The 23,723-nt window shown below is 38.8% G+C and overlaps 1 protein-coding gene across 1 annotated transcript; it reads right to left on the reverse strand.

The window, feature by feature from the left end:
- Positions 1–20,366: 20,366 nt before the first annotated feature.
- LOC109419306 (odorant receptor 67d-like) lies at positions 20,367–21,990 on the reverse strand. Its single transcript, XM_062854871.1, has 4 exons — positions 21,191–21,990; positions 20,943–21,132; positions 20,717–20,872; positions 20,367–20,656 (listed from the first exon to the last, which is right to left on the reverse strand). Exons 1-4 carry the CDS (start codon positions 21,964–21,966, stop codon positions 20,597–20,599), a joined length of 1,182 nt encoding a protein of 393 aa, XP_062710855.1. The 5' UTR covers positions 21,967–21,990; the 3' UTR covers positions 20,367–20,596.
- Between the last annotated feature and the right edge of the window lie 1,733 nt (positions 21,991–23,723).

The raw sequence follows: 23,723 nt of genomic DNA on the forward strand, positions 1-23,723 counted from the left end.
AACATTTTGCTTAATGTTATATTTTCCCTACATTTGAGAATAGCTATAGAAAGTTACGCAAAAAATTGATAATGAATTTATTGAAAAATAAAAAAGATATCGCACAAGCAAATTGTCCGTTTTATAAATTGAACAGCCCTTATCATCAGCGAAACCAAGCAGCTGAACGGACTTCGTAAAAATCGTTCCACTCGTATTTATACCTGCTCTCCTAATTACACCCTCTAAAGCAATGTTGAACAACAAGTATGAAAGGGTAACGCCGTAACCCTCTGCGAGATTCGAAGGGACTCGAGAGTGTCCCTGATACTTTTTTTTGAGACTTCACCGCTATGCGGCATTCGTCTCCCTGATACTCGAACTACGCACATCACTCGATCCATCGTCACCTTGATCAATCGTATCAGTTTATCCGGGAATCCGTATTCGTGCAAAATCTGCCAAAACTGTTCTCGATCGATTGTATAATACGCCGATTTGAAATCGATGAACAAGTGATGTGTGGGCACGTTGTATTCGCGGCATTTCTGCAACACCTGGCAGATGGCGAACATCTGGTCCGTTGTAGCGCGTTCACCCATAAATCCAGCCTGATATTGCCCCACGAACTCTCTTGCAACCGGTGATAGACGGCAGCATAAAATTTGAGAGAGTATCTTGTAGGCAGCGCTCAGTAGTGTGATCGCGCGGTAGTTCCCGCAATCCAACTTGTCGTCCTTTTTGTAGATGGGACACACGATTCCTTTCATCCATTCCTCCGGTAATACTTCATCCTCCCAAATCTTGGTAATGACCCAGTCTAGTGCTCTCACCAGTGCTTCTACACCGTATTTTAGAAGCTCACGTGGTAGTTGATCTGCTCCGGCGGCTTTGTTGTTTTTCAACCGACCAACCTCCACCTCAATCTCTTTAAGGTCAGGGGCCGGAAGTCTTTCGTCCTGTGCACATACTCCTAGATCTGTTACCACGCCACCTTCGGTACTTGCAACGTCGCCATTGAGGTGCTCATCGTAATGCTGCCGCCACCTCTCGACCACCTCACGCTCGCTCGTGAGAATATTCCCGTGATTATCTCGGCACATGTCGGCATGTGGCACAAAGCCTCTGCGCGAGCGGTTCAGCTTCTCGTAGAACTTTAGTGTGTCCTTAGCGCGGTGCAGCTCTTCCATCGCTTCGCGATCTCGTTGCTCCTGCTGGCGCTTCTTCATCCGGAAGACTGAGTTCTGCCTGTTCCGCGCCTGTCTTTACCCATATAGTTAAACCTGGTTTAACGCTTAAGCCAGGATGAAGAAATCGCCACTTAGACGGATAACAAAAGTACTCGTGCATTGTAACTTTTCTTGGACGAAATGGTTCATTCTAACTTGATGTGGATTGTTCACGCGCGTTCTTATTGAGAGTCACTTGTACTATGAGTCACAAGGACTTTTATTTGGATCTAAGTTCTATGGCGATTTTATAAGCATCTTTTTTTCCCTCATCTGTAGAGCCTTTTAACCACTGCGTCCATTATTTAGGAATATTGTGGTATGACCCATATTTAATTTGGTGCTAATCAAGTATCCTGTCACAATTGAGCTGTGATGGACAATGGTTGATGTAACACCTGATCCCAACTAGGCACAACTCGTTTTATAAAGTTTATTACCCTGTTGGGATTACTTCTCCAAATTTCCAAGGGCTCTAGAAACCCTTTACCAAATATCGCCAATCTGTGATGGTACAGCACTCCGCAGTTGCAGAGTAAATGCTCGGCAGTTTCGTTTTCCGTTTGACAGAAACGACACTCGTAGGATTGGATTTTTCCAATCTTACTTAGATGATATTTACTCGGGCAGTGGCCAGTCATCAGACCAGTAATTACCCTGAGTTCTCTTTTGTTTAGATTCAGTATGGACCTGGCTTTTTCTGCACTGGGGTTTATGAACCTTTTTGCTTGCTTGGATGTATCCGTGGCATTCCAATTAGATTCTACCGTGGACATTTCCCAAGTTTTTAGTTTCATCCGAAGAGCACACTCAGGAACTCCACAGAAAGGTTCAGGGCCTACAAAGCTTGATGCCGCACCCTGTCTAGCCAAATTGTCGGCGTTTTCATTTCCCAGAATTCCACAATGACCGGGCACCCAGTATAAAGTTACCTCGTTCCTACTGACCAATTGCTTCAGAGAAATAATGCATTCCCACACTAGCTTTGATTGACACGTGAAAGCTTTTAGCGCATTTAGAGCCGCCTGTCCGAAAAAATACAGATCTTGGCAAACCTATAATTTCTTTTCAGACAAATGTTGGCACACTCTAGAATGGCTTGAACTTCCGCTTGAAATACAGTGGGACTGCATCCCATTGGTATAGCCTTACTGATACCGGGGCCAAAAACACCAGCTCCAGTATTTTCTCCCATCTTGGACCCATCAGTATAAAATACAATAGAACCTGGACGTAAACTTGGCCCACCAGCATCCCAAACATAGCGACATGGTTTCACCACTTTGAAGGGAACATCATAGTTGGTCTTCGTTATCATCCAATCTTCTACTGTTTTTATGTCCATGTTTAATTTGAAGTCTTTGATGATCCTCAAATGTCCAGCAAGATCCCCGTCTAGGACTTTATTGTAACGTATAAACTGCAGGGCACTTTTTGCCGCTTGTAGTTTAACAAATTGATGCAATGGCAGTAAATTAAGAAGGGCATCCAAAGCAACTGATGGAGTGCTTTTCATTGCTCCTGTGTGGGTGTGAAATAGCCCTTATATCGAAGTGTGTGCTTTGCTGAACATTCTGTATTCACGCCTGTCAGACGTGCCACTGGGTGGTTCCTTTCTAGTGGACATTTCGTGTCACACACTGTCATAGATATACATGCAAGTCTTTGTAACTTACTTAGCTTCTTTTGACAGGTTACCTCATTTGTTTTGGGCCACCAAACAAGTGAAGCATAAGTAATCTTAGGCCGGACTATTGCAGCATAGATCCAGTGAATCATGCTAGGTCTAAGACCCCAGGTTTTTCCTAAGGCTTTGCTGCAGACCCAAAGGGCATTGGTACCCTTGGTTAAAACATTGTTTAAATGAGAATTCCAATTCAGTCTTTGTCCAAAGTTACCCCAAGATGTTTAACTTCTTCTGAGAACTGAATTTGAACTCCATCTAAAGAAGGTTCAGTAAGATTTATTTTTAACCTTCTAGTAAGAGGTACAATTACAGTTTTTGAAGGGTTTACGTTTAATCCCTCCTCTCGGCACCATTTGATGGTAACATTCAACGCAGATTGTAGCCGGCTAGATATCGTGTCGTCATATTTTCCATGTATCAGAATAGCTACATCATCTGCGTATCCAATAACCTCAAAGCCTTGATTGATGAGTTTTTTAAGGAGTTCGTCCACTACCAAAGACCACAATAAGGGCGATAGTACTCCTCCTTGAGGACAGCCCTTCACAGACTTACTGATAGTTGCGCACCTCCAAGAACGGAAGAGATCTCTCGATCTCTAAGCATTGATATTATCCATTCAATAATGCATTAATCCAAGCCCCTTGCTTCCATTGCAGAACGCATTGAGCTGTAGGATGCGTTATCGAATGCTCCTTCAATGTTGAGAAAAGCAACCACGGCTATTTTCTTGGCTTGAAACGATTTCTCAATTTTGCCGACTAGCGACTGTAGCGCTGTTATATTAGATTTGCCTGTTTGATAAGCAAATTGAAACTTGCTTAGAGGTATTTCTACTAAGCTGGTAGACTTGACAAAGTCATCCACTATTTTCTCCATGGTCTTTAACAGAACACAAGAAAGGCTTATGGGTCTGAAGGCTTTTGGAGTTGTTTTGTCCCGCTTGCCAGCTTTTGGGATAAAAACAACACGAACCTTCCGCCATGCCTTAGGTATGTAAGCTAAAGTAATACTGGCTCTGAATATTTCGTTTAAGAGCATTCATGAACATATCCCAGGAAGAATCACTAACAAAAATCCTGACAGGAATCTCCGGGACAATCTCTATACGAAACTGTTGGTGAATCCTGGAGGAATCTTGGAATCCCTGCAGTTATCTTTGATGCCTTAAGATTTTCTTTTACCACTAGAAACAAGTGATCTGCACTGGCTCAGAACAGGATAACTTTATTTGATTCTCTTAGGATACATATAGGTGCTCGTCACTCACTCACAACACTCGAATTCACAGTTATACAGTATGGGTCATAATATATGATCCGTGGGGCACCACTTTACCGAGAGGAGTTCCTGGAGAAATTTCCGAAAGAAATCATTGAAGGATTCCCTGCGAAATGCCTTAATCAATCACCAGCATTGCCAAAGGAACCCGGGAAGAATCATTGAAGAAATCCCGGGAGGCATACCTTGAATAATTCTTGACAGCATCTCTAAAAACAACCCGGAAAAAATCAATAAAATCTTTGAATAAATCCGGGATGAATCCCTGAAAAAATCCCCGACAAAAACCCAGAAAAATTTCCAAAGAATTCCGGGAGCCCTTAAAAAAACAAAAGTTAATGAAGGTATCAATGAAGAATCCCTGAAGGAATATTGGAAGAAATTGCTTGGATAATTTTAGGAGGAATCTTTGAAAGGTAATCCGAAATTACTCTTTGTAAATATCTGGAGTCATCTCTGGAAGAATCAAGAAATACCGTAAACAGTCTAAACTGGAATACGAAAAAGTCTTTTATGCAATTCAGTATCATAATTTCTATTCTATACTACCCATTTCAGCATCATAATGACCTATTTTTCCGTACCGGTTCATTATGCAACTGGAATGAGTTGCATAATGAAAAATGTTCCTAATGCAACTCAAATGGGTTGCATTATGAACATTATGCAACTTTTTTTCATTATGCAACTCATTTAAGTTGCATATTGAACCGACACGGAAAAATAGATCATTATGATACTGAAATAAGTAATATAAAATAGTTATTTATGCAACAAGTTGCAAAATAATGATTTTTTCAGCACGAGTTGTACATTTATCCAACGAGGCTTGCCGAGTTGGATAAATACAACGAGTGCTGAAAAAATCGAGTTTTGCAACGAGTTGCATACAAAGTTTTTTGTAATTACGAAAACACCCATCGATTACCACCTTCATTTGCTACACAAACACATTCTGGGACAACAGACAGGCGGGCTTCCACGTGTTTTAGCCTATTATCCAATCAAGTAGGCGTTTCAGTAGGCCGGTAGATCAGGACAGACCGAGATGACTGTCACAAATTTTCAAGCTCCTGCCCAGTTCGGTCTGGCACTTAACCTTCAAATTCGGCAAGAAATAATACCGGAAATTAACTGCAGGACGTGCCTGAACATAAAAGAAATACACTTCCGGAAACTATACTTAGTTTGTAGTGCACAAGAGTGTAAAAGAATAATCAAATTGGCCATACAAACAACAGTACCGAAAAGTACTACTTTTCGGCACACTTAAGAGTGCCGAAAAGTAGTACTTTTCGGCACTGTTGTTCAAGTGTGGAAAAGTAGGCCTTTTCACGGTATTTTCTCTGATGGAAAAGTGAGACTTTTCGCAACGTAATTACAAAAAAGAAATTATGATACTGAATTGCATAAAATGTTGTATGGAACTTGATGCAAAACTTGATTTTTCAGCACACTTTGTATCTATCCAACTCGGCAAGCCTCGTCGGATAAATGTACGACTCGTGCTGAAAAAATCAACTTTTTGTAACTCGTTACATAAATAACTATTAGACTTCTAGACTTAAAAATGTAACATGGAATGTAGGGTGGCTCAAGCTTGTATGGCAAAACCACATGTCAAAAAGTTCGATGGGCCCCTTTCTTATTTCGTTCTATATGATATCACGATGCTCTGGTCAAATTTTCAGCTAAATCCGTTAACATTAGGGCGGTGCTAAACTTGTTTGAAGTTTGTATGGGCGTTTATATGGGAAAACATCGTTTTTTGCAGTTTTCTTCTAAGCGGTTCCAATTTCCCTTAAAACGCGTAATCGAACCTAGAGAAATATAGCCTGAGATATGCCAAAAAACTTTGTCGAAGACCGCAACGTGATCGGACACTTGCGAAAAAAGCTATAGCCTAGACAAGACGGGCCCATTCAATGAGATTTTGTTGCTATTGTTATTCCTTTACATGTTAAATGTTAAGCACCATCAGATGGTCTGCGTGTAATATCTCTTCCTACAAGCTTCGGATGACTTTGCGGTCTTCGACAAAGTTTTTCAGCACATGTGAGACTATAGTTCAATACAATCGGTTATGTGTTTTGAGTAAAAATAGTGCCCCTCATGAGAAAAATGCTAAAAACGATGTTTTCCCATATAAACTTCCATACAAAATTCAAATGAGTTTAGCACCGCCCAAATGTTAACGGATTCAGCTGAAAATTTGACCAGAGCATCGTGGCGTCATATAGAACGAAATGAGAAGGGGGCCCATCGAACTTTTTGACATGTGGTATTTTGAGCCACGCTAATGGAATGTTTGTAGACCAAGATATTCACCATATAAATTATGCACACAGAGTAACAATTTCTAACAAGCAATCTTTTCGACACACAATTTTTACGCACTCGAACTATTTTGTTAAAGACGCAATATATTCATTGAACCGAGATTTAATGATCAAAAGTTATTTTTCCAACACTTCTTTTAAAAAAATCTTTAGATGCTCTTTTAAAAATTTCTCAAGGAGATCATTCAGGATTTTTGTTTTCAAAGGGTTTTCAAAAATTTATCCTGTAGTTCCTTAGAAGTTTCTTAAACATCGCCCACGAGTTCCGTCGCGAATTCCTCCAGGAGTAGGGAATTTTCTCCATAGGGAATTCCTTTAGGAATTCCTTTTATAAATCCTTTAGGAATTATATTAAGAGTTACAACGGGAATTCTTTAAGGAGTTTCTTCCAGAATTTTCTCAACAGTTCTTTAGGAAATGTTTTAGTAATTTCCTGAAAATTTTCTCCAAGAGTGGTTTTAGGTTTATTTTTTCAAAAGTTTCTTTGGAAGTTTCGCCAGTGGTTCATTCAACAATTACTCCATAATTTCCTTGGATTTCAGCCATCAATGCTTATGAAATTATCGTCTCAAAAATATATTTTTGGAAATTTTCAGCGAGTTCGGGCATAGTTTTTCCTGCTTTTCTTTATGAATTTTCTCAATGGTGGAATAATTTGTGGGAAACTCTTTCCACTTCATATTTCTTTTGGATTCCTGAGAAAATTTGCTTTAACTTTTATTTCAATTTTTTGTTTCTACGATTCTTCGTTCTAGAGTTATGATTTTTTCAAAGAAAAGGCTTATATGGCTTGGTTAAAAGGCTTATTTGAACATTTTTCAACATAATTGGCCATAACTCAAAAACGAAAAGAAAGTGCTTTTCAAAAATTTCAGCGATTAAAGCTTATAGAATAACCTTCTCAAAAATATTGTTTTGAAAATTGTTCACGAGTTCGAGCATAGCTTTTCCGGTTTTTCTTTACGAATTTTTTTCTCAACTTTATATTTTTTTTTTTATTTCTGACCAAATTTGCTTTCATTTTCTAAAAAAAAACTTTGTTTCTACGATGCTTCGTTCTTGAGTTATGATTTTACAAAAGTAAGTAGTGTCAGAGGAAATCAAAACATTTTCACCTCAGTTTTCCGGGAAAATAGGCGACCCTGATTTTTTTTTCAATTTGTTTTGTTCATATATTCATAAGCCCTGCCTGTGGAAAAAGTTTCATCAAAATCTGAGACCCTTCGGCCCAAACCCGTACGGTAATAATAAAAAAAAGCTCAATTCTTACATGATATTTTTCAACTTTTGTCATCAATAAATTCTGGAGTATTACAGAGAATTTCTTTAGGAATTCTTTTAGGAAATATTTCAGAAGTTTCTTCTGCATGGCTTTTTTCGGAAATTTCTTTAGGAGTTCCTTAAAAAATGACTACAGAAGTTTCTTTAAAATCGCCTTGGTGTTCCTTTGGGCTTTGGAGATTCCTCCAAGAGATCCTTTGGGTATCTCATCAGGAGTTCCTCCGATTTTTTTTCCAGGAGTTCCATTTACAATTCTGAGAGCCCTGCAGATGTTTCATAAGCAATTATTGCAGGAATTCAATTATGATTTTCCCCAGGAATTCCACTTTGAATTCCCCTAGAGGGTTTCTTTAACCCGGGAGTGGTCGCGTCGTGTACTAAGTACACGCACCTTGAAAAATTCACGCTTGTGATACACGGTGTGATCGTGATGCCGTTAAAGGTGGTCGAGGGCGCGACAGCTCGAGGGTTAAGAGTTTCTACAGGAATTTCAGAGGGATTTCCTCAATGATATCCATTTCAATTCCTCGTAGAATTTTATTGGGATTTTTGGTACAAGATCCTTAAGAAATTCCAGAAGTCTATTAGGAATCTCTACATGAGTTACATTGGGAATATCTCCAGAGTTTCCCAATTCCAATTCCTTCATGTATATTAAAGGAAATTCATCCAAGAGTTCCTCTAAAAATGTCTCCAGGTGGAGCACGATTTCTTCAGGAAATTCATTAGGAATTTCTACAGGAGTTTCATTGGGAATGCCCCCTAGAGCTAGATTGGGAATTATTCCAGGAGTTCAATCGGCAATTACTCTTGGACTTCTTCGGGAATTCCACCAGGCGTTCTTTTGAGAATTCCTCCAGGAGTTCCTATGAAAATCTCTCCAGGATTTCCAACGGGGATTGTTTCAAGTATTTCTTTCCAAGTATTCGATTCTTCTTATAGTAATTGATGTGTATGATAATTTCTCCGTGTGTTTCATAGGAGATCTATGCCTATCGGAAGAAAACTTGGATTGTGATAAAAAGCAAAACAATGTGCTACTGTAGAATCGAGTTCAGTTCTGCGCCTACTGGATAGGGAGATAGTCGAGTGACTCCGTAGCTTGAAGGAATAGAAGCACCCGTCTAGCGAATTGGGAGTCGTGAGTTCGAGTCTCACCGGAGTACGTGGATAACTATTCATAATTCAAATCTCAATTTGTTCTTCCAGCACATGTTCTGTTGTGCACATGGATGTCAAAGCATTTTCAACAGTTTTCATCTTGTTTTTATAACTAAATTCAGTACATTTTAAAAAAGCCCCATTTAAATCATTCTAACACCTAGTACTAAGTACTTGCAATGAAAAACATTACCTGAAAATGTCGAAAGCCAGCTAAGATAAAGGAAAAACTTTGCACGGTTGTTAATGTGATGAGTGGCTGTGCGTTCCACACTGCCCCCGCCGAAGACCATAATGAAGTAGAAAGTATTTCAACTTTTCAAATAAATTTTACTTTCATTATGATAGACGGAAACATGTGTTCCTGCGGATAAAACACTTAACTGTATTACAAGATATTTTTATTTATGTTTCCTGTGGGGGTAATACAAAATTAAATTGTGTTTAATAGACTTTTCTTGGAAGATCTTCTTCTAGGGAGAATTTAAACGAAGGCTGTCTCAGAAAAGATGAGAAATTAAATATAACACTTGTCCTAAATAACATCAAAAACCATCATCTCATCCATACACTTTCCAAACGGGCCCCACGCTGTTCCTCTCAATTACCGCTATCAGCATGACATTAATCGTTCCATAATCTTGCCATCGTAGGCCGGAAGCCTTGAATCACGTCAGATCCCATCGTAATTAAACGAGGAGAGGCCAATTAGCCAGGATTTGATGCTCGATATCATCTCAATTTTCACTTCGCTAATTAAATCATGCGTGAAAAGCTATATGGTGGTAACACCATCGTACACTTGCGGATGAGAAACGTTGTTGTTTGATCGCATAGAGCAAAAAAAATCCCTCCGCCGTCAACGTGAAACTCATTTATAATTTTCCAACTTTTCCCCAGTTTTCAAACTTTTCCTGTACTTTCAATTTTTATTTTTTTTTTCGCTTCGTTCGTGGTAATTCGCACCACACACGTGCCCACCAAGTCAGGCTCGCTCGGGAACCATAAGCGCATTTCCACCGCCGCCGCCAGGCGGAAAATTGTTGGCATTCACAATAGCTCACAGCGGGAATACAAGCAAAAATGAGACAGTAAAATTATGGGATCAGAGGAGAACGAACAATCACGGAAACTTTTTCCTTTGTGTACTGCGTAACGACACGGCAGGCGGCGGGGGTTCGCGGACGCTAACCGTGAATGTGGGTGTGACCCGACTGGCGAGGAAGATGCAAGATATTCATGGGGTGTGTTATTCGGCCAAAGATGCCATTCTTTGAACTCCCGGACAGTTCAAAGACAGAAACTGGAATATCCCATTGGAACTGTTCATGTCTGTTCATTTTCTAGAACTTTATTGATTCAATATGATCGAATACGAACAAAAGATTTGAACAGAAACATCTTGAGGATCTCGAGAACTCCTTGGATAGCTGTTCAAATTGTGCAAGTACCTCATGATGTCTATTGGAGCTTCCTAACATCAAGATCCTATAAAACTTTTTGGTTTCAAATTTCTATCTAGGACATCATTCTAGTACATCTCCCTACTCAGGCCACCTCCACGCTGGAGTGCTGGCTGAAGGAAACAATGAACGCCCAAAGAACCGAACTTCCTCGCGTCGAAAGTGCCTACATCTTAAGTACAACGATGGCAGCTAAGCGGTAGGTACTGGTAGAGATATTATTTATCGCATTCCTATGGAAATTAAGTAAATTAATTAAGACGAGCGCGATGTTGCGATCGAACCGAACGGGGGAAGCATGACGGGGCTCAAACTCGAAGGATGTGGTCGGTCGGGAAGACGCTGGAGTTGCTTTTCCGCCGCGTGCTCCTTCTTCGGTGCACAATACAGGAGGGGCTTACGGAGCAATTACAGGAGACGATTCTAGTGCGAAGACAGTCGACTGTCTTTGTTCCATGGTTCTTGTAAGGCAGTAGCTTTGCGGCTGTAAAGGATGCTGGTAAGTGTTGGATCCACGATGGTTTTGTGAGTTGGCAGTGACTGTAAGGCGGATGAGTTGAATTCACAGCCAGAAGAAACGCGTTGATATGAAGTTGAATGCCTGTGCTGGAAGATGATTAAGCGATAAACTGTTTTAAAGTTAGAGCTAATGTCAAGAAGAATGACATATGGCGTTTAAGCAATGATGGGTTGAAAGATAAGAAAAACAGTGCCAACCTTGGTTTAAACTAAAAAAACGCCAGATTACTTTTCCCAGCGGTGATGCTGCCTTTCTCATAAAATACGATTTCCAGTTCACAATCTGTCGACGCACAGACTCCTCCCCGGTAGCTTCTACGCCCACAACGGCGGAATGGACGGAACTGGGAAAGGTCAATGTTTTACAGAGAATGATCACTGTAGTGCTGGTTTTAGGTTGGTGGGAAAAAGACACTTCATTACACCGCTCCATTAATCGTAGTAAGATGTTGGGGTCAATTTGACCCAGTCAGGCAAGCTAAACGTGCACTACGCCATCGTGGTGCGAAAACCTTTAGGAGCGTGTACATTAGGGTGGGTCAACATTATATGGGGAAAATTAATACTTGATCGCATCAACCCGGCAGCAAAGCTTTTTCAATTTACAGGGAATAGACAAAATGATCGGGACAGGCAAAATTTTAACTTTTCAAAAAAGGTTCAACTAGCTGTAACTTACTGTAAGTGCATCAATTTTTTACTGTGAGTTGATCAACTAGTTGTGTATCACTGGTCAAAATTTGGAAAATATCGAGCTATTCCGTACGAAGTTATAAAGATTCTAGAAAAAGGTAGAATTATCGGACAGCCAACTTTGAGCTGGGATATCTCCGGATTCAATGATCCGAATCCAATGAAATTTTGAGCATTTATGACTTATATAATGAGCTTTAATAAACTTTTGACTAAATTTTAAATTCTTAACACGGAAGGAAATTATAAGGATTAGATTATTGTTCTAATAAAACACCATATTATCCAAAATTTCAACATCGTTTCAAAATTAAAGATGCTAATTAGAGTTCATTTCAATTCCCTCTAATTGACTTGTATATAAAAATGTTTTGAAGGGAAGTAACAACATAGCCGGCAATAAATTGAAAAAGTAATGGGGTAAATGTTTAAAAAAGACCAATTTACTAAAATACATAAAATAAATAAAATCGCTAACTTTTTCTCTTGTTAATAATTTCAAGTTTAGTCAAACGTTTTCAGAGCTCATTATATGAGTCATAAGTGGTCAACATTTTAATGCATTCGGATCACTGAATCTGGAGATATTCCAGCTCAAAGTTTTCTGTCGGATAATTCTACCTTTTTTTTAGAATCTTTATAACTTTGTACGGAATAGCTCGATATTTTCCAAATTTTGACCAGTGATACACAACTAGTTGATCAACTTACAGTGAAAATTTGAGAACATTTGATGCACTTTTCGGAAAGTTACAGCTAGTTGAACTTTTTTTGAAAAATGCAGATTTTGCCTGTTCCGATCATTTTGTCTATCCCCTGTATATTAGTGGCTAAAACAACTGTGCAAAATTTGGCAGCAATTGTTTGCGTTCCCGTATCCTACATTTTGATGGGAAAACTTACACAGTTGTTTTGGATGCTGGAAGGAATCAAAAAAGCTTCGTTCCAAAAAATCAACCGGCCAAAGATATTGTAATAACTGATGTGTAATAGTGAGGTGTGTATCCGTGGAACAGAATGTGTTATGTGATTATAAAAATATGTGTTGTATGATTTCAAATACATTTTCCATTCTTACCATCCTTACTACGACAAGCGACAAACACTGCGACATAGATTTGACTCCTTTTGAACAGTGCGCAAAAGATGCACTTTCTCTTTTGCTAAAGTTTTACATATTTGTTGAAAACTTGAAAACTGCTATCCTTCCAGCGTCCTATTTATAAGAGAGTAGTTTTGAAGAGAATATTTTGAAAATTATTCATTATTCTCGTATACTATTTTTGGAGAAGTTGTAAACAACTTCTGGACAATTTGGTTTAGAACTGTCTCACCAGTTGGCGCAAACATTAGGCCGTTACAAATATTTATTTCACTTTTGTAATACCACTCCCATATAGCCCATATAGCCGAGGCGGTAAACGCACGGGTATTCAGCATGACCATGCTGAGGGTGACGGGTTCGATTCCCGGTCGGTCCAGGATCTTTTCGTAAAGGAAATTTCCTTGACTTCCTTGGGCATAGAGTATCTTCGTGCCTGCCACACGATATACACATGCAAAATGGTCATTGGCAGAGGAAGCTCTCAGTTAATAACTGTGGAAGTGCTCATAGAACACTAAGCTGAGAAGCAGGCTTTGTCCCAGTGAGGACGTTACGCCAAGAAGAGGAATACCACTCTTTGGTTGGTCGAGGGGGGGGATAAAAATAATAAAGTATTTATTTTGAAAAATATTAAAAACTCCTCGGATTTGCTAAAGAATTTTTGCCAAGACCCGATATTTTGATAAATATTTTTTTATCTGCCCCCTCAAAATGCAAAATCCAGCCAAACATTTTTGAAGGGGGGGGGAGACAAAAAGTGAAAATAAAATTTGTATCAGCCTTATAGTAAAGATTGCATGTGGTTTCTTAAAAACTGAAAGGCGAAGTTTTCCGTAAAAAATATTGATATGTATGCCAAACTAGTCCGGTAATGCAATTATTAGAAAAATACTTTGTAAAATATCCTTTGAACTGGTGGCAGGTGATGTTAAAAAACTTATGTTACAAATACCTTGACTTGCGCTGGAATAAACTTGTGGTCATTGGACCATACGGTAGAGACGGCACACGCCTTGGACTTGTTAACAACTTTATTATTCTTCATTTGAAGGATATAAAAGACTCATTGACGAGATACCCGAGCAGAAGGGCATACCTTACAAATACCATGCGAAGAGCAACATGTGCTCTAATACCTAAAATTGTTATTGCTGCGTTATTGTACGAAATGTTATGAAAACATCACAATAACAGTTGGAGGTATTTGAGCAGAGTTTGGTATTGATGTAGTATTTGTTAGTTTAGCAGTGAAATTAACCAAAGAACAACATTTACTATTACATCATGAAGTCATCGAACAAATGAAACATTTAATAACAAGAAATGATATTAGTTTGTTATTCAATAACTTTGGAATAACAAATAGGGTGTCTGTACCAGTTATCGCACTACCTAAGAAAAACTATTTCTACAAAAACAAGAAGAAGACCGACGAATGTAAACAATAAGTCAAATGATTGATTAGTTTTCATACTTTACAGGAAAAATATAAAAACGGAACCAAAACTACTTTTAGTATTTATTACGGCGTGTGCCAATGATAGGAACCCTGTACCAGTTATGGACACATTTGTTAATTTGGGTTCCACTTCGCACTATTTACATGCATTCCTTATGGGATTTACCATGACTGGTACACTATGGCGAAATAGGGTGCAAGGAGGCCGAAAAGTTAAGGAAAATGGTTTATTTCTACCATAATTTGAGCAAATTGTGAAGTTTGAATGATTGCAATCATCTTTTGTGATCGTGATCTGTTGTTCACGATTTTTTTTTCTTGTTGATTTGTATCTTAAAAGGTTGAAAATTGACTATGGCGAATTTGAGGTACTATAGCCATAACTGGTACACTGACCCTATAGCAATTGAAATTTTAGGTATGCATTCATTATTGAAATAACAAGACTTGTTATTTTCTAGGTGTTATTTATATGTACAAAATTTTGGTATTCGTTTTTGTCATTTTGCCTCTCATTACCACCTAATGAAGGGCATATCAAGGTATGGTAGTATTTAAGATAAATACCTTGATTTGTTATTTACTTGTTATTTTCTTCTGCTCGGGTATAAACGCCATCTAAAGATGGTGTCTTCAACATAGCAATGAAGCTACACTCACACAAGGAACCAATGAGATATCTGCTGGGGACTAAGCAGACATCTTCAGTGTGTGAGTGTTGGTGATCTTTTAGGCGACAACGACGCCTGCCACGTCAGGTTGCAAGTCAATGTGGGGAAGGGGAAGAATAATTGCAATCATTTGTATCCACAAAAGTTCAGCCTATTGGACGCAGTGGCTTAATTTCCCCAACAGGGGAGGAAAAAAAAAAAAAAAAAAAATCCACAGAATACCGAATTGGCAATGGGCTCACACAGGCGTATTTATTACTCTGAAGATAATGCGGCACAGTACGCTTGATTGCATAACTCGTAGGCGTTATTTGATAGACTGACACTGTGCTAGGAAAGTTGGAAGAAAGGGAAATGGCTTTTCAACCTGTTTTTTGTTCATAGCCAACATGTGAATATACATGAGTTGTATATGTAGAGAGGAGGGAGAAAGTATATAGAAAGATACAATGTAGGAAGAAAGGGACGGGCCTGGGATTAAACCCAGGACCTTCTGCATAGGATTCAGAAGCGGTAGCCACTAGACCACCAAGCCCGTCTTTCTGTTAGGATCCCTACCAAGTTTCATCTTGAAAATCCTCCCGAAAATCCTGTGGGGATTCATCCCAGGATTTTTTTTCTGGGATTCCTTTCAGTTTTCCATTCCGGATTCTCTCTTAGATCCTTTCAAGTATTTTTCTATTAATTACTCCAAAAACTTTTCCTGGGATTCATTTAGAGTTTCTCCAGATTTTTTTTTCAGGGATTCCGCCAGAGTTCTTCCAAAGTGGACAAACTTTCCTGCTGAGAGGCGAAACCTTCAACAAAGAAGGATCAATCAACCAGTCAAATGAACTGTTGGAAGCTTTCAATATGTAAATGTAATTAGTCATAACTACTCACTCATTAATTGAAGCAAATTTCCAAAAGTTGCTTTCCTGTTAAGTATTTTTTTAATAGTTTAAATAATTTTCATAACGATCATTGTGCAAAACAAAACGCAATTATATCGTTTTTTTTTTTTTTTTTTTTGTTTTTATATGTATGATTTTGTTATAACTAGAAATTATAAAATATGGTTTACCCAGATAAGCTGATCAAAATAAGAAATTCGTTTTGTTTGCTAAGGATTATAATAAGCCCTGTACTCCAAAAAAATGCACCACAGAAAAAAGTGTACAACTTTTGATTGAACGCATCCAAACAGATGATTTTTTAAACAGTTACCGTATAGGATGTGTAGATGATGCAATGAAAATTTCTTTGATCTCTATGAACATGAGACAGCTATGCTGTTTGAGGTTGAGAAGTTTGGGAAACATTGCAATAAAGATATGTCCCAGGACTCCTTTTTTTTATGTAGTCCTCTTGTGACTCATTTAGGGATTTCTTCTATATTTTTTTCAGAGAGGTCTTCACAAATTTCTCCCAGGATTTTCTCAATGAACTTTCGCGGCAATCTATTCAAGGTTTTTTTCAAGGCATTCCTCCTAACATTCGTAACTTCTGCCGAGATTAGATTTTTATTGGGTTTCCATTTTTCATTGATCTCTTTTGGGTTTTCTTAAGGGATTTCTTCTAGGATTTTTTCGGGGATACTTCTGTAATTCTTACAAGGATTTTTTCAGCAAATCCATCATGGATTTCGCAACGAATTCCTGCCGGAATTCCTTCGATGAGTTGTCTCAGATTTCTTTAAGGTAGATTTGATGGTATTCCTTCCGGGATTATTCTTCGCGGAATTCCTTTATATATTTCTTCCTGGATTTTTTCACGGATTATTTCCAAGATTCCTCAATCATTGTTTCTGGATTTAATTCCAGAATTCTTTTAAGGATTGCTTCCGGCATCCCTTACAGCATGCCCGAGATTCCAGGGTTTTCGTCAAGGATTTTCAACTAAATCTTTTCTAATTCCGTCAGAAATTTCTCCCATGATTCTTCCATTGATTCTTTTTGGGTTTCTCATAAAAAATTTTCCCAGTATTCTTTCGGGATTCCTCATCAAACTACTTAAAATGATTCCTACAGAGATATTTTGGACGATTCCTCCATAGATTCTTTTAGAAAATTCTCCATAGATTTCTTCCGAAACTCCTTCGGAATTCTAAACTTTACCAAAAATCGAAACTCTTGAAACAGTTGGCCGAAGCTCTACCTCCAGCATGGTTGGACTTTTAATTTCGATTCTTCTATCCAGTCAGAATAAATTTGGAAAATATACATATAGTATTATTGAAAACATGGAAAATACCGGTGAACCAAAGAAAATAGAAAAACATCAATAAAAACGATAAATATCAGTTAACGGTGAGTAACACAACCAATTAAAAAAAGTAATCTGTACAAAAAGCTAATTTTTAGGATTTTTTGTCATTTTTACGATGAAAAATTTGGAGAATTGTATCATTGTTAGCAAGAACCTAAGATACCGTCAATATGTCAGCCTAGTAAGCATTTTATTATTTTTTTTATTTTGTAAATCCTTATAATACTATGCACGGAGACGAACCAGCCTCGGGCTGAAAGTCTCGATAATAAAGATAAAAAAAATAATAATACTATGCAATGTGTTGTATATTTGAGTGATCCTTGGTGTTTTTTTTGTATCGATAGTTTTATAAGGATTCAAAAAATAATAAAATTTACAAAAGTGTCAAAATGGGAAAACATAACTCTTTTATCTCAAAATATCATATTTCAAAATAAACACTCATCACTGATTGTTTTTTATATGTTATGCCAATCTTTCTGATTCAAAAAAAAACAGGTTGCTCCATTGGCTCCCAGATCATGAAAACGTGAAAAACGAATATATTAACATATTATATGCACCTATATCTTTGAGCTCATTTTTTGCATAGGTATTTTTCTCAAAAACTACTTTAACCCTTTGGAGACGGTATTTTCGTCTTTCTGGATGCAACCTCGCTAGTCTAGAACACGCTTGTAACGGTCAGTTTTCTCGGTTGGGTTTATGTGACCCATCCGTCTCCAAAGGGTTAAATCGACACAAAGAAATTTAAGATCCGTTAACTGATTTGAAAGTTATGATTTAAAAATATAAGTTTAGGAAAATCTTCAACTTTCAAGCCACCTTCATGAAAAAAAAAAACACTAAAAATGCTAGTCCAAATATTTTCGATAAACTACAAACTTATCAAGTATATCGACTTTCTTGCGGTTTTCTATGGAATGACTGTATTGATATTTCTAAATTTCCTTTAGAGTTGCCTCCCGAGATTCTTTTTCAGATTTTTTCAAGGATTTTTTCCGATATTATATTATTAATTGTCTTATTAATTTCTCCCATGTTTCCTCAGCCTCAGAACTTTTCTTCCTCGTAATAGGTATTTGATTTCAGAAAACTGGGCTGCATTGTTACATTGAAGCTGAGTATTAGCTTATGTTCTAGCTCCACTTTTATTCAACGTTAATTGCTTTAAATCGACTGTTATACAGCAGAAAGTGAATGACTAAAGCTCATTGCGCTGAAAATGTAAGTTGGGTAGACTTCCTGTTTTCTGAAATCATGTTTTTGGGGCTTGACTATTGATAAAAAAATAAATAAAATTTAAGATTTAAATTGAGGGCCGCTTGCGGCGCTTTCATCGCTTTTACTCAAGTCTGACAAATCATCTAGTGATTTCTCAGCTTAACACTGCCATTGTACTGTAAGTTGTTCTGAATGTTATGATTGTTTTTCTGTAATTATTATCAATGCATCTCAAAATAGTACTAATGATTCATATTTACCAGTTAATTAACTGGCAATAATATTTGTATGTGCTTTATACAGCTACGATGTCTCAGGTCGCCTTAGTGGGACCAAAATTAATGCTACGATGCCCGTGAAATGCACGTCTGGACAGTTACTGACCGACCCGGCTGATCAGTTGAAACGCTGGTTTGAGCACTTTGAAAACCTTTTTCAAGTGTCGGCCACGCCATCAACACAACAGCATGATCCGCCATTTCGACGTATTACCCGTGTCAACACCGAAGCTCCCAGTGCAGGAGACAGAAACAGCCATCCGTAGCATGAAATCTAACAGGGCTCCAGGGGTCGATCGTATATCAGCTGAGATGCTCAAAGCTGACCCCGTAGTATCCGCACAACTACTGCATCAATTATTCTGCATCATATGGGAAACCGCGACTTTTCTGGCCGACTTAGACGTCTTAGTGAAGTTACCCAAGAAGGGTGACCTGACTGTATGCGATAATTGGCGGGGCATCATGTTACTGTGTATCGTTCTCAAAGTCCTCTGCAAAGTGATCCTTAACCGGATACAGGAGAAGACTGACGCAACTCTCCGACGGCCCCAAGCAGGATTCCATGCCGGACGATCCTTTGTGGACCATATTGTCACGCTCCGTATCATTCTGGAGCAAATCAATGAATTTCAAAAGTCCCTCTACGTGGTGTTCATTGATTACGAAAAAGCTTTCGACCGTCTCAATCACCGGAACATGATGGAAGCCCTCAGGCGCAAGGGTCTCCCTGAGAAAATCATCGGCCTCTTTGAAGCACAGTACAGGGTATTTTCGTGCAGAGTACTGCACAACGGCATTTTGCCCGATCCCATCCGGGTCGTTGCTGGAGTGAGGCAAGGATGTATACTATCACCGCTACTGTTCCTCATCGTAATCGACGAGATCCTGGTAGGTGTGACTGATCGTGAACCAATTTGTGGATAGCCTTTGTAGCCCATTACCATGGAGCACCTAAATGACTTCGAATTGGCTAATGATGTTGCTCTCCTAGCTCAATGGCGCTCTGATATGCCGAACAAGCTCGATGATCTTGCCAATCGCTCCTAAGCGGCAGGAATTACTATCAACGTCAGCAAGACCAAATCGTTGGATGAAAACACGGCCACCCCTTCCAGCTTCACGGTAGCTGGGCAATCAGTGGAGCTTCCTATGTCTTGGTAGCCAAATGGCGGCCGATGGCGGCACCAAGATCGACATAGGATCGACAAGAAGGCGAGGGCTGCTTTTGCGAGTTAAAGAAACGTATGGAAAAACAACCAGATTAGTCGACGCACCAAAATCCGAATTTTCAACTCAAACGTGAAATCTATGCTACTATACGCCAGTGAAACCTGGTGTGTATCAGTGGAGAACAAACACGCAACGGTTGCAGCTCTTCATCAATAGAAGCCTGCCATATATAATTCGTGCATGGTGGCCTCACGATTGGATCTCCAACATGGAGCTCCATCGTATATGTCATCAAAAGCCGATAGCGACCGAAATTCGAGAGCGAAAGTAGAGGTGGGTCGGCCACACTCTACGCAGTGGTGGAAACGAAATCTGCAAGCAAGCATTAGACTTGAACTCAGCAAGACATTGCAGCAGAGGCAGACCCAGAGGCTCATGGCGGCACAGCCTCAGCAACGAAATCAAGCAAGTCGACAGAAATTTGACTTGGCCACAGGTCAAGGCGATGGCTGGCAATCGCCCAGGATGGAAATCTTTCAATTCGGCCCTCTGTACTACCGTGGGTGCCCTGGACTGAAAGTAAGTAGTAAGTTTATTACAGCTTGCTGACCATTTACTTCAGAATCTCGATCATCATTTTGTGAATGTTCACTTCACTTCTAATTGAACTCTCATAAAAGCGTTAACACTTTTATTCTTCGCAAGTTGACCAACAACAGGTATGATAGCTCTGGTGTGTTCGATGTATTTGTTCTTAGTGTATGCAGGATGATTCAAGCTGCATTTCTTCTGTTCTCCATTGTTTTACTCGTTGGAAATAAATGTAAGCAACATGGTAAAATACGAGTAAATGGTTTTCATTATCTGAAAAAGCATAAAATTATTAGATAATTTAAAGCGTTTACATTGCGTTCGGCATCTTACTGCGACGAAAGTCTCCATATTTAGTAGAGCCACACCTCCAATAGTCATTTCCACAGCGTTCTGAGAGCGGTGAAGCACGAACATCAGACGTTTTTGATCCGAGGGTGTTAGTAAGTACCATTTGGTGTGATAAATAGCAACTATAGCTTGATCGTTCTGTGGATTTTAATAGTAAGAACACTATAAAAGTCTGGTCGAACTAGCTATTTTATGTGCATCATTGTACCTTCAGTGTCAACGCCGTCCCGAGAAGACAGAATTCCAAAAGTTGAAAAAACGTTGCTGCCAAGAACATTGCTCTGGTCCAATCGTTTGTCATGTAGACTACGAACAGCGCCAAGCTAAGACAAGCCACCGATGTCAGGACTTGAACGAACACGGTAGTATGGTAACATTCGTCTAGATCTTCTTCGTATCTATAAAAGAAACTTATATGAGAAGCAGTTTAAAAATGTGTCCTGTTGATACACTAACTTGATAATCTCTCTATGCATGACGCAAATTTCAGAAACTTTTTCGTGAATTTGCTGTTTACTATACTGTGCATCTTCTAACATTCGATCCAGTTCTTTAAGCTTATTTCTAAATATGTCCACTATTCCAACGATATGCAACACTAGAATCATAATCCCCATATCTGCTGCTAAAATACCAGCAATCGCCAGGGCAATCATCATCACCTGATAGGCAGTGGTTATAACATATCCAGAAAACACGTCGGGGTCAACGAACGGAATTTCCACGTGTAAAATGAGCACAACTTTTTGATACACAAACAGCACGTACAACGGGATGACGAAAAACGCCAACCCTCCAGCAGCGTAGATCAGCAGGAAAAATCGGAAAATGTAGGTAATCGTCAGGACACACTTGTTCAGTGCCATATTGTTGTCCGGTTCCTTCGAAAACCGTGCATACAGTGCCTTCAGCCCCATATACTTTTGCTGGAAGAGCGTCACCCGGGACAGTGCGCCGTGCATTTTGAACGCACCCTGAATGGCAATTCCGCTGTACGACAACGTATCCATAATGGCATAGATATCGTCCGAGCGGAACACTATCGTGTAAAACAACGTAATGGCAAATGAAACCAACGTCCAGAAGCACAGCCAAGTGCGAGCATTCCAACGGAATTTATCCATAAGCAGTACATCCGAGCCACAGAAAGTCAGGAATACCCGCAGAAAATTAATCATCTCGTCGAAGAGATCCTGCGAAGACAGCAACGTGAGCCGGTTTTCATCGAACATCCGCAAATGAGTGGTGAGAAAGCGATCCATCGTTGGCGGACGGTAGCTTAATGACTGATGTTTGGCGAGAAAAGTGCGTGAGAAAATGGGGCGGGAAACGCTTCGATTTGAATAATTGAAACGATAAGAAAAGTGTAAATATTTAATTGCGGAGAAGCAGACACATTGACATTAATGCAAATAGTTACATAGAAAAATAACTTCCAAAAGCATTCAGAAGTACATCGAATCATCTTTTAATGATACCTTTATGGAATACTCCAACATGAAAATCGCATAAATGAAGTCGGCAAAAAGGTTACAAAAAACTTCTTTGAAGGATAATGTCAAGTTTTCCCAAGTTTCTGAAAAAAGGGTATCAAGTTAACTAAGCAAGCCTATAAGAGGTTTCTCATTAGCTTTCTATACAATTTCCAATGGAACATAATTGAAAACTTGAGAGAACTCGGGAGGAATTCCTGAAGGAATCCCGAAAGGAAACTTGGAGAAATCATTTAAAGAATCCCAGAAGGCTTCCATGAAAGAAAGAAAGAAATCCCTAAATGAATCTCTACAGAAAATACGGGAAATTTCTAAAAAAAAAAACCTAAAGAGTCCAGGAGAAATCCCAAAAGAAATCCCGGGAATAATCTTGTGATTATTCTTAAAGGATTCTGAGGGAAACCCAAAAAGAAATAATCATGAGAGTACTCAATACATAAATTCTGTCTCTAAAAGAGTACCGGGAGAAAATTCAGTAAAAAATATGAAGAAATCTTGACTAAAATCCCTAAATAAACCTTGGAATAATTCCCAAAAAATTCCTGACACAATCTTGGGAACGAATCCTGGGAGAATTCTAAAGAAATTCTTGCAAATGTCGAAAATCCAGAAACGAATCTCGGTAGTAATCAAAAAAAATCCCGAGAGGAATTTCTGAAGGAATCTAGAGAAAATCCCTGCAAAATTCAAGAAGAACTCCTAAATTAATCTCTGAAAGAATACCTGAAACAATGCCCGAAGGAATCGTGGAAAGAGCTACTAAAGGAATTCCGGGATAAATCAATACAGGAATGTCGAAAGAAATCCCAGGAAAAATCTCTTAACCCTTTGGAGCCGGAGGGATCATATATGACCCCAACATAGAAACGGCTGTATTAATTCATCCATTCGAGTGAAATCTTCGGCAAAGTTGTTGCAAATTGAGTCCTCTATTAGGGCAAAATTAAAATATTTGTATTTGGGACTTCATCGATAACCTAGTACATCCTGAACACTATGCAATTTAGAAAAACGAAATATTTGACATGCCAGTTGTTCTAAAAGCTGAACTTGGATGTTGGACGTCGTTACGTGGTTATATGTACTCATTTAGCCTTCGTCAAAAATATCAAAAGGTGTTTTATATTCTGGGATGTTCTAGGTGTTCCAAACTGTCCTATAATGAAGTCCTTCAAATCTACAAGAATAATTTTATGTACTTTTGCCACAAATAATAGCATTGCATAACCAACTGGGATCCATGAAGCTCTTGACATCTACAATGTCATTTATAGACTCAATAGGGATACTCCAGGTCAGCCAAACTACCTTAGAGTTCAGAACTTCAGGTCTACACACGTAACAGAAGCCATATCTGTTATACTGAGTAACTTTGCAAAATTAGCAGTTACTGGAGCAATCTGAAGTCTACTAGCTTATTATAAACCTTAGGGACATTCAGGGTCGTCCAAACTCTTCTATAATGAAGTCCTTCAAATCTACAAGAAAAACTTTAT

Source organism: Aedes albopictus, chromosome 2 (assembly GCF_035046485.1).
Source record: "Aedes albopictus strain Foshan chromosome 2, AalbF5, whole genome shotgun sequence".
Classification (NCBI taxonomy): Eukaryota; Metazoa; Arthropoda; class Insecta; order Diptera; family Culicidae; genus Aedes; species Aedes albopictus.